We start from the raw sequence: 15,817 nt of genomic DNA, 5'->3' as shown, positions 1-15,817 counted from the left end.
CTTCTTCTCTTCTCCTTTTCTTTTTGTTCTCCTTCTTCTGCCTAATTTCTTTGATCTGCTGTGGAGAGAAGGGAAAGGAGAGAGAGAGAGTGTGGGAAAAATAAATGAGGAGGGAAGAATAAAAAGAGGAAAAAAGTGGAGGGAAAATAAGAAGAGAGAAAAATTTCAAAATTTCGGACTTTTTTTTTTTTTTTTTTTTTTTTTTTTTTTTTCTGACACACTAAATTTTCTAACGCACCAGATTGGTGCGTCAGAAAATGATGACGTGGCAAAACTTATGTACTGTTTACCACGTCAGAAAATAGCAATTTTTTTGTAGTGAAGGATAATAACTACCCACTAAGCTACTACCCCCCACTTCCTTGATGCATGCCCTTCTAGGAATTACTCCATGATTTTCACTATCATTTGCCTCCCCTTGAAGAGGAACTTGTCCGCAAGGTTGTTGGTTGAAAAACTGTTGTTGTTAGTTCAATGAGATGAGCGGCTCTTCCTCTTTATACCTTTTTTGCCTCTCACCGTTTCTGCATCACTTTCTTCGAAATCATCATGCATCTCGTTCTTTGTACGAGCTTCAATGAAAAGCACTTGGGATTTTTGGCACCGGTGTCCCGGCGTAAACCTCTCATTACACCCGAAACACAAGCCTTTCTCTCTTCGTTTCTGCATCTCTTCCCATGAGAGCTTCTTAGCATCTCCATAGGAATACGTCCGTGCAGTAGGTGTGTTGGACGTCGGTTGTTGCATGGTGTTAGCTTGTTGTTGCTTCGTCCCTTCATCTCGTAAAGTCCTCCGGTCTTTAGAGAGATTATCATCTTTCATCCGTGCTAGCTCAATGGCATCACGAAGGGTCTTCGGCTTGAACATTCTAAGGGTAGACACAATTTCTTGTTTTAACCCTCCAAGGAATGTTCCCACGAGTGCCTTTTGAGGCCATCCATCCACTCGGTTTGCCAAACGCTCAAATTTTTGTTGATACTCTCGCAACGTCCCATCTTGTTGTATCCTTGAGAGTGCCTCATCATAATCCTCGACTTCGGTAGGACCGAATCGGATCAATAGCTCTCTTTCAAACACCTCCCATGTAATGGGCAACCGTTCCTCCTTATACACTTTTTTCATCCATTGCCACCATTGATTGGCTTCACTTTCTAAATGAAAGGCAGCCAACGACACCCTTTGATCCTCCGATGTCTGTTTGTAGTCAAAATATTGAACTACCCGGTCCAACCAAACTGTGGGATCATCTCTCGAATAACGGGGAAAATCCAGCTTAGCAAAACCACCTGACCCCTTGGATCCATTCGAATGTCCGGAGGAATTTTCCCCAGCCAATTGAAATGGCCCCTTCTCCTTTGTTGCAGACGACTTGCCCCTCTCGAGAGAATTGGAGAATAATTCTCTAAGCTCACAAAAATTGGACTGTGACTCTGCACTCATCTTTTGCATTCCTTCTTTTAGCTCTTGCATTTCCAACTCCAATTTCTCGAGACGATCCTTGTTGGTAGCCATGCTTTGATACCAAGTTGATAGGAACCCAAGATAAATTGAACAGAAATATGTAGATAAGTGATAGATAATGAACTCCACTTAAGGGTTGGAGACAAACCACAAAGACACAAGTCAGATTACAATTCAATACCCCCAACCAATCTCTAGACTCTTGGTTTATATTAGGCTTACAACCCACTACTCATAACACATTTAGTAGCCACCCATGATACCCACTAGCCCATAACACATAACTACCCATTAACATAACTTAACAGCTGAATACTAACTACCCATGTAGCACTAACATAAACAAGGATAATAACTACCCACTAAGCTACTACCCCCCACTTCCTTGATGCATGCCCTTCTAGGAATTACTCCATGATTTTCACTATCACAAACAGCCTGAAATCCTCCTTATCACAACCATGAAAAAGATATGAAGCTACCTTCAAGAAATTTGGGCTGCTAGGTACAAATTCTGGAATTTCCTAGCACTGACACCCTATACGTCCATAGATGATGGACATTCCCAAAGAATAGGAAAGGTGGTTTCCACTTCTAAACCACATATTGGACAACTAGGATCTTGGACAATCTTTATACACAGAAGTTCTCGTTAGTAGGCAATAAATTATGACATGCAAGGCACAAGAAATGTTTTTCAGCATTAAGAATATGCAATTTCCACAAGTCCCGCCAAAAAGGATTATCCCCCACCCATGAGGAGCTTTCAGCTTTGTAACAAACCTCCAATTCTTTGACTAAATAGTATGCACTCCGGACTAAAAAATCCCTTTTGGTTGTACCCCTCCATATTCGCACATCTTGCTGGTTTGTGTTATTAACTGGTATAGATTTAATAACCTAAGCCTCTGTCGGACTGAAGATAGCCTCAATAAGCGCATGGTTCCACCAATGTGTATCTTTATCAATCAACTCATTAACATGCACATCAGCTACTAGGAGTTTTGTCCGTAACTGGACTGTAAACGTACTAGGGATCGGTAACCATTTGTCCCCCCATATTTTGACTTTGAATTCATTCCCAATTCTCCACAATAACCCCTCGTGAATTAGGTTTTTTGCACCATGGATACTTCGCCAAGCAAAAGATGACTTGGAACCCAATTGTACATCCAGAAAAAAGCATCCCTGATAATATTTTGCCTTCATAATTTTTGATGTTAAGCTATTTGTTGACTGCCATAATCTGCAACATTGTTTTGTTAGAAGAGCCTTATTAAAACAAGTCATATCTCTGAATCTCATAACAACTCTGGACTTAGGTACACACATCCTCTCCCAGCCCATCCAATCGATACGCTTCTTATGTGCTTTGTTACCCCACTAAAATTTTTGCATAAGGGAGTTAATATTTGAGCAAAGTGTTTTTGAAAGTAAGAAAACACTCATATTATATGTAGGGATCGCTTGGATTATTGCCTTTAGTAAAATTTATTCTCCTGTTTGAGAGAGAAACTTCTCCAATTTTGCAATCTCTTCCAGACTCGGTCCTGAATACTCTTGAAGGTTGTAGTTCTAAACTTTCCTACAAGTGCATGCAAACCCAGATATGTACCGTTGTGTGGATGGGATCCCTAACACCTCCAAGATTTTCTCCTTTGCCACCTGGGTTGTATTTCAACTGAAAAAAAAATAGACCTTTTTCTTTATTCAATTTATGTCTAGATGCTTTCTCATAAGTGCTCAAAAGTTGTCAAACGGTGCCAATGGCTGAGATTTGCCCTGCAAAATAACAAGCTATCATTAGCAAAAAAGAGATGATTTAATCGAGGCCCTTTTTTCGACATCGGGACCCTTAACAGGGTGCCTTTGCATTCAGTCCAGGACAACATGGAACTAAGGGCTTCCGCACAAATATGGAACATATATGGTGAGATAGAATCACCTTGTCGTATTCCTTAAGTGGAGAAGATTTGTCCCGTAGGACAACCATTAATAAGAACAACATAGTTAGCAGTGCTAACGCACATCATGATGAGGTTTATCCACCTAGGAGCGAAACCCATCTATTGCATTACAGCATCCAAAAAATGTCACTCCACTCTATAATAAACTTTACTCATATCCAATTTAATGGCCATGAAACCTTCCTTACCCCACATGCGGGAATGCATGGTATGTATGGTCTCGTAAGCAACCAGAATATTATTAGTAATAAGTTGCCCCAGGATGAACGCACTTTGATTTGAGGAAATAATAGATGGTAGCACTACCTTTAATCTATTGGTAAGAACTTATGAAATAATCTTGTAAATGACATTACAAAGGCTGATCGGTCGAAATTCAGTGACATAAACAGGATTTTTAACCTTATGAATGAGAGCTAAGAATTCAATTATGTCAACAACACACCAGAATTTAGAGAGAAAATGACAACTTTACAAACCTCCTCTCCCACGGTTGCCCAGTTTTTCTAATAAAAGCAAGAAGTGAATCCATGTGGACCTAGAGCTTTCAAAAACGCCATTTGACTGAGGACAGCACTAACTTCATCCACAGTAAACTCTTTCAAGAGGTGTGATTTCATTTAAGGTATGACCATCAATAGCTCTCAAACAACATTGCATATCCCTTACAGCTTCTGTTTTGAATAGGTTGTTGAAATAGGTAGTAAATGTTGTCCTAATACCCTCTTCAGTCTCCCATGTCTAGCCACGTTCATCTTCAATCATGGTGATCCGATTGTTACGTCTCTTCTGGTTGGCACAAGCATGAAAATATTTAGTAGTCCTATCTCCATGTGTGACGACCCGCTTGATAAAAACATGACTAAAATTTTTTTTCTTTTAAAAACTGATAACCCACAACAAAGCGGATTGTCACAGTGGTATGACGATACCGCAATATGCCGTGAACCCATGCATTAACCTGATTGACAATATCATATGCCACACAGAGCTACATGCATCATCAATGATTCATCAGAGTTCGTATTTTTGCAGTGGAATATAAATAACATTAGACTTACGTAACACATTCCAGCTGACAAATACATTTATGTTACTAAAGTTTTACATACAAAAGAATGGCTATACAAAAGTATCACATGCGACACGAGCCATATACAAAAATCAATGTCTAAGCATATACATGAATGCTTATGCAAAAGAGGACTATCTACTAGTCCGACAAAATAAGCATCCGACGCATCTATGCCTCAAACATCGTAGTAACCCAAATACATAGCCACTGGGTCATCATCAAAAGTCCTTGCACCTGCACCACCCATGATGCGGGCGGATTTATGAGCCCGCCGTCTCCATAAAAATAGAGACGCTCAGTAGCATAGAACTCACTAGGCTTTCCCCAAATAACCATCATTTGAAAACATACTAAATCAGGTGTGAGAGTATACGTAAGCCCGATCTTCCGCTCTCGGAACATGCGCATACTAACCCATCTAACTTTATACATGCTTACATATTATATATCTATAGCTTAGTTACTCCTATAGACATGCATTCACTATTTTGGGTGAACACAATTCCATAAGCATCGTTAATCAATAAAACATATTGAAAGTCATCATATATCATCTTATGCAACCATTCATATCAATATACACTACGCGCAATTGCATCTCTTGCGCATAGGCATACAGATACGCCTAATATAAAAATCATCATATGCAACCATTCATATCAATATACGTTATGCACAGTTGCATCTCCTGCACATAGGCATAAGGATACGCCTAGTAAGAGCTCATATAAAACCAATCATCATTATCATAAAATCATATGGTATGCATGCTCATACAGCATCATCTTCTTCATATCATCCATATATATACATATATAACATCATTTCCTTCATATCATTTGCCATGCATATATACATAATATAACGCCATCTCCTTCATATCATCCACTATACATATATACATAACATAACAGTATCTCCTTCATATCGCCCACCATGCATAATACATATATATCATCATCTCCTTCATATCATCCATGCTCATGCTCAAACCATAAATGCTCATATGCTATTTATAAATCATTTCATAGAATCATACTCATGACAAAATCATCATTTTATCTTATAAACTCATAAAAGCTCAAAGAAACCTTTCATCAAATATTTCATGAAACATCATTAAATTGACAAAGTATCACAAAACATATTTTAAACCTTAAAACATAGTATCTTTTGCCAAGTAAGTAAAATACTTACAATGATCCGCTTGGGTTCTCTTAGTAACCTTGACCCACTTGCGAGTACCTATGTATTTACATGATAAACACATAGTTAAACTCTTTTATAGGCTCTAACAACTCAAACTTCACCAAGATACTTGAATCCCACAAGCATCTCTCTCTACAAGGGAATCCATGAAAATCTAAGATTAATTAACACCTTAAATATAATTAATCCATTTAAATAGCATTCCTAGTGCCCCTATACCAAAAGCCCTAAATTTAATTCAAACTATGCAATTAGGACTTACACCCATACTTCAGCCATTGGCAAAATTGAAGTTTCATTCCATTAATTTAACAACCCAATACTTAAATAATGAGTAGCAATTCACTCTACACAAAAGCCCTAAGCCAATTTTAGGAATTTAGCCATACACCCAAAAATTGACCTAACTTAGAGAAAAATTAGGGCTTACAAAATTACCTCAATCTAATCAGTAAAATGGAAGCTCTAATGTTTATAAACATTACCCCACACTCAATGATGATGAGAAAGTTGATTTGGAACAAACCCAAGCAAAACCTAGAGTATACATGAAAGAGAGTGATGATTAAAATTAGGAAAAATCCACTTAGTTACTGCTCTGTACAGCTCCTGTTGAATAAGATTTTGAGTTCACAAACCCATAAAAATTAACTACAAGTTCATGTGGAAGGAAAGGAAAACTTTTGAGAAATAGAAGACTTACGGTGCTAATCCATCTCTTATATTACCATGAGCAAATTTCAGTTCACAATCCAAACCATAGCTCTCACTTGATGCTGAAAGAAAAGGGGAAAGGGGTGCAAGGTTCAAGTTCCAGCCACGGAGAAAGAAGAAAATAAGAGAGAGATGGAGAAAGTAGAAGATTGTTTGATGGGCTGTTTTTCTCCTTAAGTAACCCACCCCACTTCCCCCCATCCGTCCCTCCCCCCCCATTTTTGGAAAAAGCTTTGGAAGCTAAATCTCAGTGATAGACTAAAGATGTTCCTTTGGAAGATTGCTTGGAACATCATTCCAACCAAAGAAAGGCTCATTGAGATTTTTTATATCTCTCATTCTGATATTTTTTGTCCCCTCTGCAAAACTGATATAGATTCTCTTGGGCATCTTTTCTTTCGGTGCAGTTTTGCAAGGATCATTTAGAGGGACTCTTTCTGGCCTCTTGATTCTTTGGTCTGGGCTAACTTAAATATGTCTAAATGGTTAAACTGTATTATCAATCCTTGTTTTGGTCTGAGCATCCTTAAAAAAGATGCTCATTTATTTCAAATATTTGCTTCTGTTTTTTGTGATCTAATGCGGTTCAGCAGAAACACGGCAGTTCATAATGGCGTAATCCTAGATGCAAAGTCCCTCTCTTGCTTTGTCAAAAAAGTTTCTTTGGATCATTTTGAGGCTTGGAAAAGGAGTTTCCCAGCTGAACTTTGGTCCCCTCCGGAGCCTAATACTTTCAAGATAAATTTTGATACAACAATTCGTGAGTCATTCTCTACTCAAAGTGCTATTTGCAGGGACTCAAATGGGAGAATTATAAAGGCTATTTCTCAAATCAGCCCCTTATGTGACCCAACGTATGGGGAAGCTTTGGCAGCTTCTTTTGCAATTTCTATGGCTACATCTCTGAAGCTCTTAGTGTTCTCTTTGGAAGGTGACTCGCAGGTGGTTATTACAACTCTTCTCCACCTTCCATAGTCCCAGATTGGAAAATTGCGAATGTCATCTCGGACTCCATTTCCTTCATTCCTTCCTCCTCTTCCTGGAAGGCAAGAAAAATTAACAGAAGTGCAAACTTCTGTGCCCACCATGTGGCTTATTGGGCTGTAGCAAGAGTTTTCTCCGGCTGCATTCCCACTTACCTAACCCATCTTCCCTCTTTCCCCATTTGTAGTGGAAAAGATCCACCCCCCTTTTAGCTTTATGTTTTGCTCTTGTTTCTTTGTTTCTTGTAGTTTTCTTACAAAAAAAGAAAAAAAGAAAAAAAAGAAAGATACTTGTATGTGGAATAAATGGGACCACAAGGTGTGGCTCACGTGAGCCAAGTGAGTAGGTAATGAATTGTGTTGGAATTCCAAGAATACCCTTCTACTATAAAAGAACCTTGGAGAAAATGGGTCCTCAAATAGAAATTGACACTTAAGCTAAGCATGAGTAGTTTAATCTCTCATTTTCTTTTGGGCTTACATTAAGACCCATAATTATTTATTTAATCACAATAAACCTATTAATAAATTTATTGGACATTACATCCCTCCCTCCTAATAAAAATTTCATCATCGAAATTTAGATCATACTTGACTAACATGCTTACAACCAAGGCATTGCTTCAACTTCATTAATGTTCATTTATATAGTATTGTAAACATGTACATACCTAGGTTCACTCGAACAAATGAGGATATCACTTGTGCAAGTCCCGCTCGAGCTCCCACGAAGCTTCCTCAACATTATGGTTTCGCCACAACACCTTCACCAATGGTATAGTCTTGTTTCTCAATTGTTGCACCTTGTGGTCAAGAATTCGAACTGGAACCTCTTCATAAGTCAAATCTGGTTGAATGTCAAGTGGCTCATAGCTAATTACATACAATAGGTCTTGTATACATTTCCGCAACTGAGATACATGAAACACATCATGTATTCCGGTCATGCTAGATGGCAATTCAACTCTGTATGCCACGGGGCCAACGATACCTGTCACTTGGAATGGCCCAACATACCTTGGGCGAAGCTTCCCTTTTTTGCAAAATTGTACAACACCCTTCAACGGCAACACCTTGATATACACATGGTCACCAACCTAAAACTCGAGCTTGCGACGATGCTTGTCTGCATAACTCTTTTGCCTTCTTTGAGAGGTGAGCATTCTCTTCCGGATTAGTGCAATTTTATCATTTGAGTCTTATATCATTTCTGGACCCAAAAGTTGTCTTTCACCAACTTCATCACAATACAAAGGCGATATACATTTACGCCCATACAATGCTTCATACGACGCCATACCAATAGTCACTTGAAAACTGTTATTGTAAGCGAACTCAACTAGTGGTATGTATCTTATCCAATTGCCCTTGAAATCGAGCACTCATATCCTCAACATATCTTCAAGGGTTTGAATAGTCCTCTCAAACTGTCCATCGGACTGCGGATGATATGCCGTGCAAAAATGCAATTTAGTCCCCATAGCCCCTTGCAAATGCAGCTCAATGATTGATAGCCAGCAGAAGGGCTTGGTGGTAATGTCAACAACAAGGGTGGGCAAGGAGGGCCTAGGAGTAGATCTACCTGGGTTAAAAGAAAAAATTGGAGGTTGGTATCCACGTAGGACTAGGAGGATATTAGGAGAACACTAAGAGATCACCATTTTCCATTAAAGAATATTTAAAATTATGAAAAACCAGCATTTGTTGTTATTGACGTTCATTGGAAGTCCACCCTCTAAAATAAAACAAAATTTTAATATTTTTATGGTAATGCATCCATCGTGCCAATAATGCTCTTTTTGTAACCAATATGGTAATAATTTAATTAGGTGATACAAATATGAGTGCACGTGGTAAATTCGAAAATAAAGAGTCACAGTTTGATACTAATTATGCTTCTACCCCGTGTAACTTGTTAGAGCATCTCCAGCAGTGTAGCTAAAATGAAGATATTAGCTATATTTAGCTATTTTTGTAATTTTTTTTGCTCCAATGAATAGCTTCATATTGCTATTCACTGTAGCACACTAGATTGTTGAATATAATATTATTTTCATATTACTTTCTCTCTATTCTCTCTCTCTCCCTCAACGTTTCTTTCTCTTCTCTCTTCTCTCCCTCCCTCAACGTTTCTCTGTCTTCTCTCTTCTTTGTTCATGAATTTATGATACAAATTTAAGTATTTTGAATCACTAAAAACTCCCCAAAAAAATTGAATAGCATGCATATAATTGACAAACTAAAAATGGAAAAAATAAAAATAACACACAGGTATGTTGCGTGAATCAATTCTATTGCAATTTACAAGATGATGCAAAAGCGGTCACGGATCAAAAAAAAAAAAAGGATTAAAAAATAATATTTAATAAAATAAAGAATGAAATAAAGAATCAGTTAGAGTTGGTATTAAAAAATGAGTAGCTAAAATAAAGAATTGTGTTTTTTGACTAGGTAGAATACCTCTTACTGCTGGAGATGCTCTTAGGTGTGACTTGTTAGGGTACAACTTCATGCCATTCAAGTATCAGAAAGTTTCTTTAGCTTCCTGCCTAACTATTTTTTTTTTTAAAAAAAAATAAATAAATAAATTCTCACGCTTCTTTTCAATGCCTGTATTATAATTTAATTTCAAAAATATTTTTGGATTATTATAAAAAGAGAAAAGAAAAAGTTGTGCTCGTTTCATTTCCCCCACTTTCTTAATCTATCTGTAGAGAGTATTTTTCTTGCTCAAAATTTTAATATATATATATAGAATCCAAGGCAAGCACGCAATAAAATTAAGAGTTTTTTATTAATTCGAATCATTCTCCCTCTTTTCTCTCATCTTGTGCTCACATGTAAACAAAATAAACAGAAAAAAAAAGACCTCAAATTGTGTAAATTTTATCTTTAATATTACTAGTTCATTAAGTCCATCTTTCCCATATAATTAGTGGTAGACAGACAAGGGGGGCGACCAAGGGGTGGGCGCCCCTGGTTAAAAAAAAAAAAAAAAAGTAATTTTAAGTTAAAAGTTGGAGGGTGCCCCTGCTAAAAAATTTCAGCCCTTGTAAAATATTTTTACTGCCCTAAAAAAAAAAAAAAAAAAAAAATCTAGTCTCAACTTTCCAGTGTCCACGGCAATACACTAAACAAAAGAAAAAAAAAATTAATCTTACCCTAAATCCCTAACCCCTCTTCCAGACTCCAAATTGTCCTACGGCTCAAGCGTGGACTGTGCAGGCTATGCAGCACTCCGTCTCCCATCGCCATCGACCTTGAATTGCTTACCGCACCACCGACATTTTCACGCCACAGCCGCCCACGGTGAGATAGCCCATCTGACTGATTTTCGTTTTTTGTTTTCTTTGATTGATTTTCATGAACTTTGTTTGGTTCTAGTTTATGGGTTTTTGTAAGGGGTGTTTACTGGCAGTGCACATTTATGGCAAAATGAAGGAAGGTTGAAGATGATAATGGAGGAAAACACAGTGCAATAACATTAAGGATAAGCTACTTTGAGAGAGCTACTCTCCAGAGACTCAGGTAATACAAATATTCCCAAATTTGATCTTCTACCCCTCTAGCCTAGCCCTTATATCCAGCATTCTGTTAGAATCCTTTCTAACAGAATTCCACCTATTCACACAAGCTGACAAACGACAGCGTGAGAGAATATTACAAACATAGTAGCGTGAACACAAAACGTAAATACAAAGTAAAATGACAAGGTAAATAAAATAAAGCATTTAAATGATAAGGGATGCCAGCTGTGCAGAGCAATCTTCTAGAGTCTTCCCTTTCCTCTTCACATGTGTCCTGCCACTGAGTGACTCACCACCATAGCCCAGCTCCACCAACAGCACTCGTAACAAGTCTCGCCCCTTCAAAGCACCTTGCCCACAAGGTGTGGGTATTGATTTTGTAAATTCCAGAGGTTTTCCCAAGTGTCATCCTCAGACGGAGCGCCCTTCCAGTGAATCAAAACTCCGGTAACAACCCTGCCTTTCTTTTTTATCAAACGCCGATCCAGAAGTAGTTCAAGCTTTGGTTTGAGTTCTCCATGTATATTATCAACAAGAGGCAGTGTTGGTAGTGGTGTGGAGTGTTTGCCCAATTTTTTCTTAAGGCATGAAACATGGAAGACGGGATGGATGTGTGCATCAGGGAGTAAATTTAGTTTATATGTGATAGAACCAATCCTTTTCAGAATTTGGAATGGGCCAAAAAATCTAGGAGACAGCTTCAGATTTTTTCGCATAGCAATTGATTTCTGTTGATATGGCTGCAACCTAAGGTAAACCCAATCATGTTCCTGGAATTCTCTCTCTGTTCTCTTCTTATCCACTTGGGTCTTCATACGGTTTTGGGTTTGCTGCAGGTGTTCCTTCAGAATAGTAATGACAGTGTTGCGATCTTTGAGTTGAGTGTCTACTGCCATGTTTGCTGAGGTGCCAGGAACATAAGATAATAGAGAGGGTGGAGGATACCCATAGACAGCCTCAAATGGGATCAATCCTGTAGAGGAATGGTGATTGGTATTGTACCACCATTCTGCCATAGGAAGCCATGTGTTCCATTCCTTAGGTTTGGCTCCTGCATAGCACCTTAGATATGTCTCTAAGCATTTATTTAGTGCTTCGGTTTGCTCATCAGACTGTAGGTGATAAGCAGAACTGAAAGCAAGGGATATACCCTGAAGATGGAAGAGCTCTCTCCAAAAAGTACTAGTAAAGGTAGGGTTTCGGTCAGAAACGATTGTCTCAGGCATGTCGTGGAGCTTGAAGATATGAGTCAAAAAAATATGGGCCACCTTAGAAGCTGTATAAGGGTGAGAGAGAGATAGAAAATGGCCATATTTTGTAAACCTATCCACAACTACTAGGATTACATTACACCCATAAGAGGGCGGAAACCCCTCTATGAAATCCATCGAGATATCTGACCAAGCTCTAGATGGAATGGGGGAGTGGTTGTAGTAGCCCAGCAGGATGAATTGTCTCATGTTTGTTGAGTTGGCATACCTCACATTCCTTGACTACCTTCTTGATGTCCTTCCGCATACCCTTCCAATAAAAATCCATCTTGGCACTTTGAACAGTTTTGTGGTAACCAGAATGGCCAGCCGTGGGATTAGAGTGAATGTAGGTGAGGAGTTGTAGTTGGAATGGAGAACCTTTAACAATCCATAACCTCCCCTTCCTCAAAATCAGTCCTTGTTGTAAGGAGTTAGGCGCAGAGTTGCCTTGTTGTAAGGCAATGAGTAAGGCCTTTGTCGCATGATCTTGTGAATAAAATTCTTTCAATTCAGCAACCCAAGATGGAGTTGGAAAGGAGATGAGGGAAATGGATAATTCCCCCTCTTTGCTTGTGTCTTCAAACCTCCTTGATAAGGCATCAGCCACCAAGTTCTCTTTCCCCTTCTTATACTCTATCACAAAGTCATACCATAAGAGTTTAGAAATCCACTTCTGTTGGGAAGTTGTACCTACTTTCTGCTCCAAGAGAAATTTGAGTGCTTGCTGGTCCATCTTCACCTTGAAAGATCGTCCGAGTAAGTAAGGACGCCACTTTTGGACGGCCGAGATCAATGAAAGGAGTTCTTTTTCGTATGTGGAGAGATACAAAGCCTGCCCTTTCAAAGCCTTACTAAAGAAAGCTATAGGATTCCCACCCTGCATCAAAACTACCCCTAGGCATGTACCACATGCGTCGCACTCAATAGTGAAGGTTTGAGTGAAATCCGGGAGTTGCAATACCGGAGGACTTGTGACAGCCTCCTTGAGTTTGTTAAATGCTGCAGTAGCCGAGGGGGTCCAAGAAAAGGAATTCTTCTTGAAGAGAGCTGTGAGAGGGGCAGCTATCACCCCATAACCGCGAATGAACTTCCGGTAGTAGCCCGTCAATCCTAAAAATCCTCGTAGGGGCTTGATGGAATGAGGAAGTGGCCATTGCAACATAGAGTCAAGCTTAGATGGGTCAGCCTGTACACCTTGGCTGGATATCAAATGACCCAGGTAGTCAATCTCCGAGACGCCGAACCTACATTTAGAAGCCTTAGCAAACAGATTGTTAGTTTGTAATACACCCAAAACTGTTTCCAAGTGTGTTAGGTTCTCTTCCAATGACTTACTATAGACCAATATGTCATTGAAGAAAACCAAGACAAATTTCCGTAGGAAAGGCTTGAATAGGTCATTCATTAAACTTTGGAATGTTGAGGGTACATTGGTGAGACCGAAAGGCATGACAAGAAATTCATAGTGCCCTTCATGAGTCCGAAATGCAGTTTTAGGCATATCCTTTGGTCGGACTCGTATTTGGTGATACCCGGATCGCAAATCCAGCTTAGAAAAAATTTGAGCTCCAAAGAGCTCATCCAGCAGCTCATCGATGACGGGAATAGGATGTTTATCCTTGATAGTGTCTTGATTTAAAGCCTTGTAGTCGACACACATACGCCAACTTCCATCCGCCTTACGAACCAACAAGACGGGGGAGGAAAAAGGACTTTGGCTAGGTCGAATTACCCCTGTCTGCAAGAGTTCTTTCACAATCTTTTCAATTTTTGACTTCTGGAAGTAAGGGTACCTATAGGGTCTTACACTTATAGGTTGTGTCCCCTTAAATTGGATTTGATGGTCCTGACTTCTAGGTGGTGGTAACTCCTTAGGTTCCTCAAAAACCTTCTTAAACCCTTCCAATAATTCCCTGATCTGAACAGGGCAATCTGGAGTGTCAGAGCCCACTACTTGAGTCAAAATTTGTAAGAAGAACCCCTTATTCTCAGATTTAGAGGACCTTAGAAAATGGTGGCCATCTTCCATCATTAAACCCGTAGGGTGTAAACCCTTGAACAGTGTGAGGTTAGGACCTTGACCAAATTGCATTGTCATGCGAGAGAAAGCCCACAATACAGGACCTAGGGTTCTTAACCATTCCACTCCCAATACAATGTCACAACCTCCCAATGGAATAAGGTAAAAATCTGTAGTAATGGAATGACCTTGCACCCTTAGAGAAACAGATTTACACATACCCTCACTCAAGATTGTTGCCCCATTCGCTACCCTCACTTGTAGGTTGTGTGGTAGAATTAAACCCAAAGAGACCTTGTTGAACACATATGTATCGATAAAATTATGAGTGCTACCCAAATCGATTAAAATCACAACCCTCTGATTTTTAATGACCCCCACTACTCGCATAGTATTAGGGTTCAATGAGCCAGATATAGCATTGAATGAAATTTCAGGTTCTAACATCTCATGAATAATAGGTTCCGACAAAGGTTCTACCTTATCAGAGGTATCATAGAAAATTTCCTCAATCTTGTCATCAGCAGATAATTCAATTCCATGCAAAAGATAGAGTTTAGGGGCCTTACATTTGTGAGTGTGACTCCTCTTTTCTTCGCAGTTGTAACATAAGCCCTTCTCTCTTTGTTCGCGCATTTGAGCTGGTGAAATTCTCTGAACAGGTACCAGAGTTGAAGCTTTGGATGTAGAGAAGTATTGAGACATTTGAGACCCCTTATGTTGGCTAGAAGAAGCTCCAGGCGGTCCCCATTGTTGCCGACTATAGGAAAAGGAAGAACCTTGAGGTTTAAAGGTTCTGCGGGAGCTGGACAGATACTCCTCTTGCAACTTAGCTAACCCAAAGGCTGCTACTAGAGTGCGAGGTGCCAATATCCTCAAGGGAAGACGAACCTCATCTTTAAGACCATTGAGAAAGCAACTCAGTTTATATGCATCTGAGAGTCCACAGAGGCGATTAGAGAGAGACTCAAACTGGATTGTATATTCTGCCACCGTAGAGGTCTGTTGAAGCTTGACCATGGACTCCATAGGATCGTCATATGTTGGACCAAATCGAGTGAGCAGAGCTTGAAGAAAAATATCCCAAGTAAGGAACTGACTTGTTTCATTTGAGTCCTGGAACCAAACCAGTGCTTCACCTTCCATGTGAAAGGAGGCGATTCAAAGGCGCTAGTACAGAGGAGTCTGGTAGTAGCAAAAAAACTGGTTAACCTTATAAGACCAGCCTGCGGGATCTTCACCATTAAAGCGAGGAAAATCAAGGCGAATACCCCTGGTATGAATTTGTCTGTCTCTAAAATTTTCGTTATCTTCATCCTCTTGGAACCATCTATCATCTCTGTCTTCCCTACGATCATTGTCATGGACATGCCTCTCTTGTTGTGCGTCTCTGCGGGGTGGTTCATGTCGGCGGGGTGGTTCATCTCGTCTGTCTGGTGGGGGTTCAAGAGGTTGATTAGTCTGGTTTGCCACTACAGTACGAATCATCTCAGTGAGCTCATTAAGTTTCCCATCCACGGTGTCATTGACAACTTGCTGCTGAGTCCAGCTATCTTGGCATTCCTTCACCAAGTCTGATATTTGAGCTAAACGAGTGCCGTTAGCCAT

At 39.5% G+C, this 15,817-nt stretch overlaps 2 protein-coding genes across 2 annotated transcripts; both read right to left on the bottom strand.

Moving 5' to 3' along the window:
• Positions 1 to 471: 471 nt before the first annotated feature.
• On the bottom strand, positions 472 to 1,512 carry LOC148587529 (uncharacterized). Its single transcript, XM_088512663.1, has one exon. It carries the CDS (start codon positions 1,510 to 1,512, stop codon positions 472 to 474), a length of 1,041 nt encoding a protein of 346 aa, XP_088368789.1.
• A 6,595-nt stretch (positions 1,513 to 8,107) lies between these two features.
• Positions 8,108 to 15,817, bottom strand: LOC148587528 (uncharacterized). Its single transcript, XM_088512662.1, has 4 exons — positions 15,422 to 15,817; positions 12,416 to 15,325; positions 11,287 to 12,087; positions 8,108 to 8,482 (listed from the first exon to the last, which is right to left on the bottom strand). Exons 1-4 carry the CDS (start codon positions 15,815 to 15,817, stop codon positions 8,108 to 8,110), a joined length of 4,482 nt encoding a protein of 1,493 aa, XP_088368788.1.

Source organism: Corylus avellana, chromosome 2 (genome assembly GCF_965113065.1).
Source record: "Corylus avellana chromosome 2, dhCorAvel1.hap1.2, whole genome shotgun sequence".
NCBI lineage: Eukaryota > Viridiplantae > Streptophyta > Magnoliopsida > Fagales > Betulaceae > Corylus > Corylus avellana.
The sequence above is the reverse complement of the archived record's forward strand: the minus strand, read 5'-3'. Positions and strand labels throughout refer to the sequence as shown.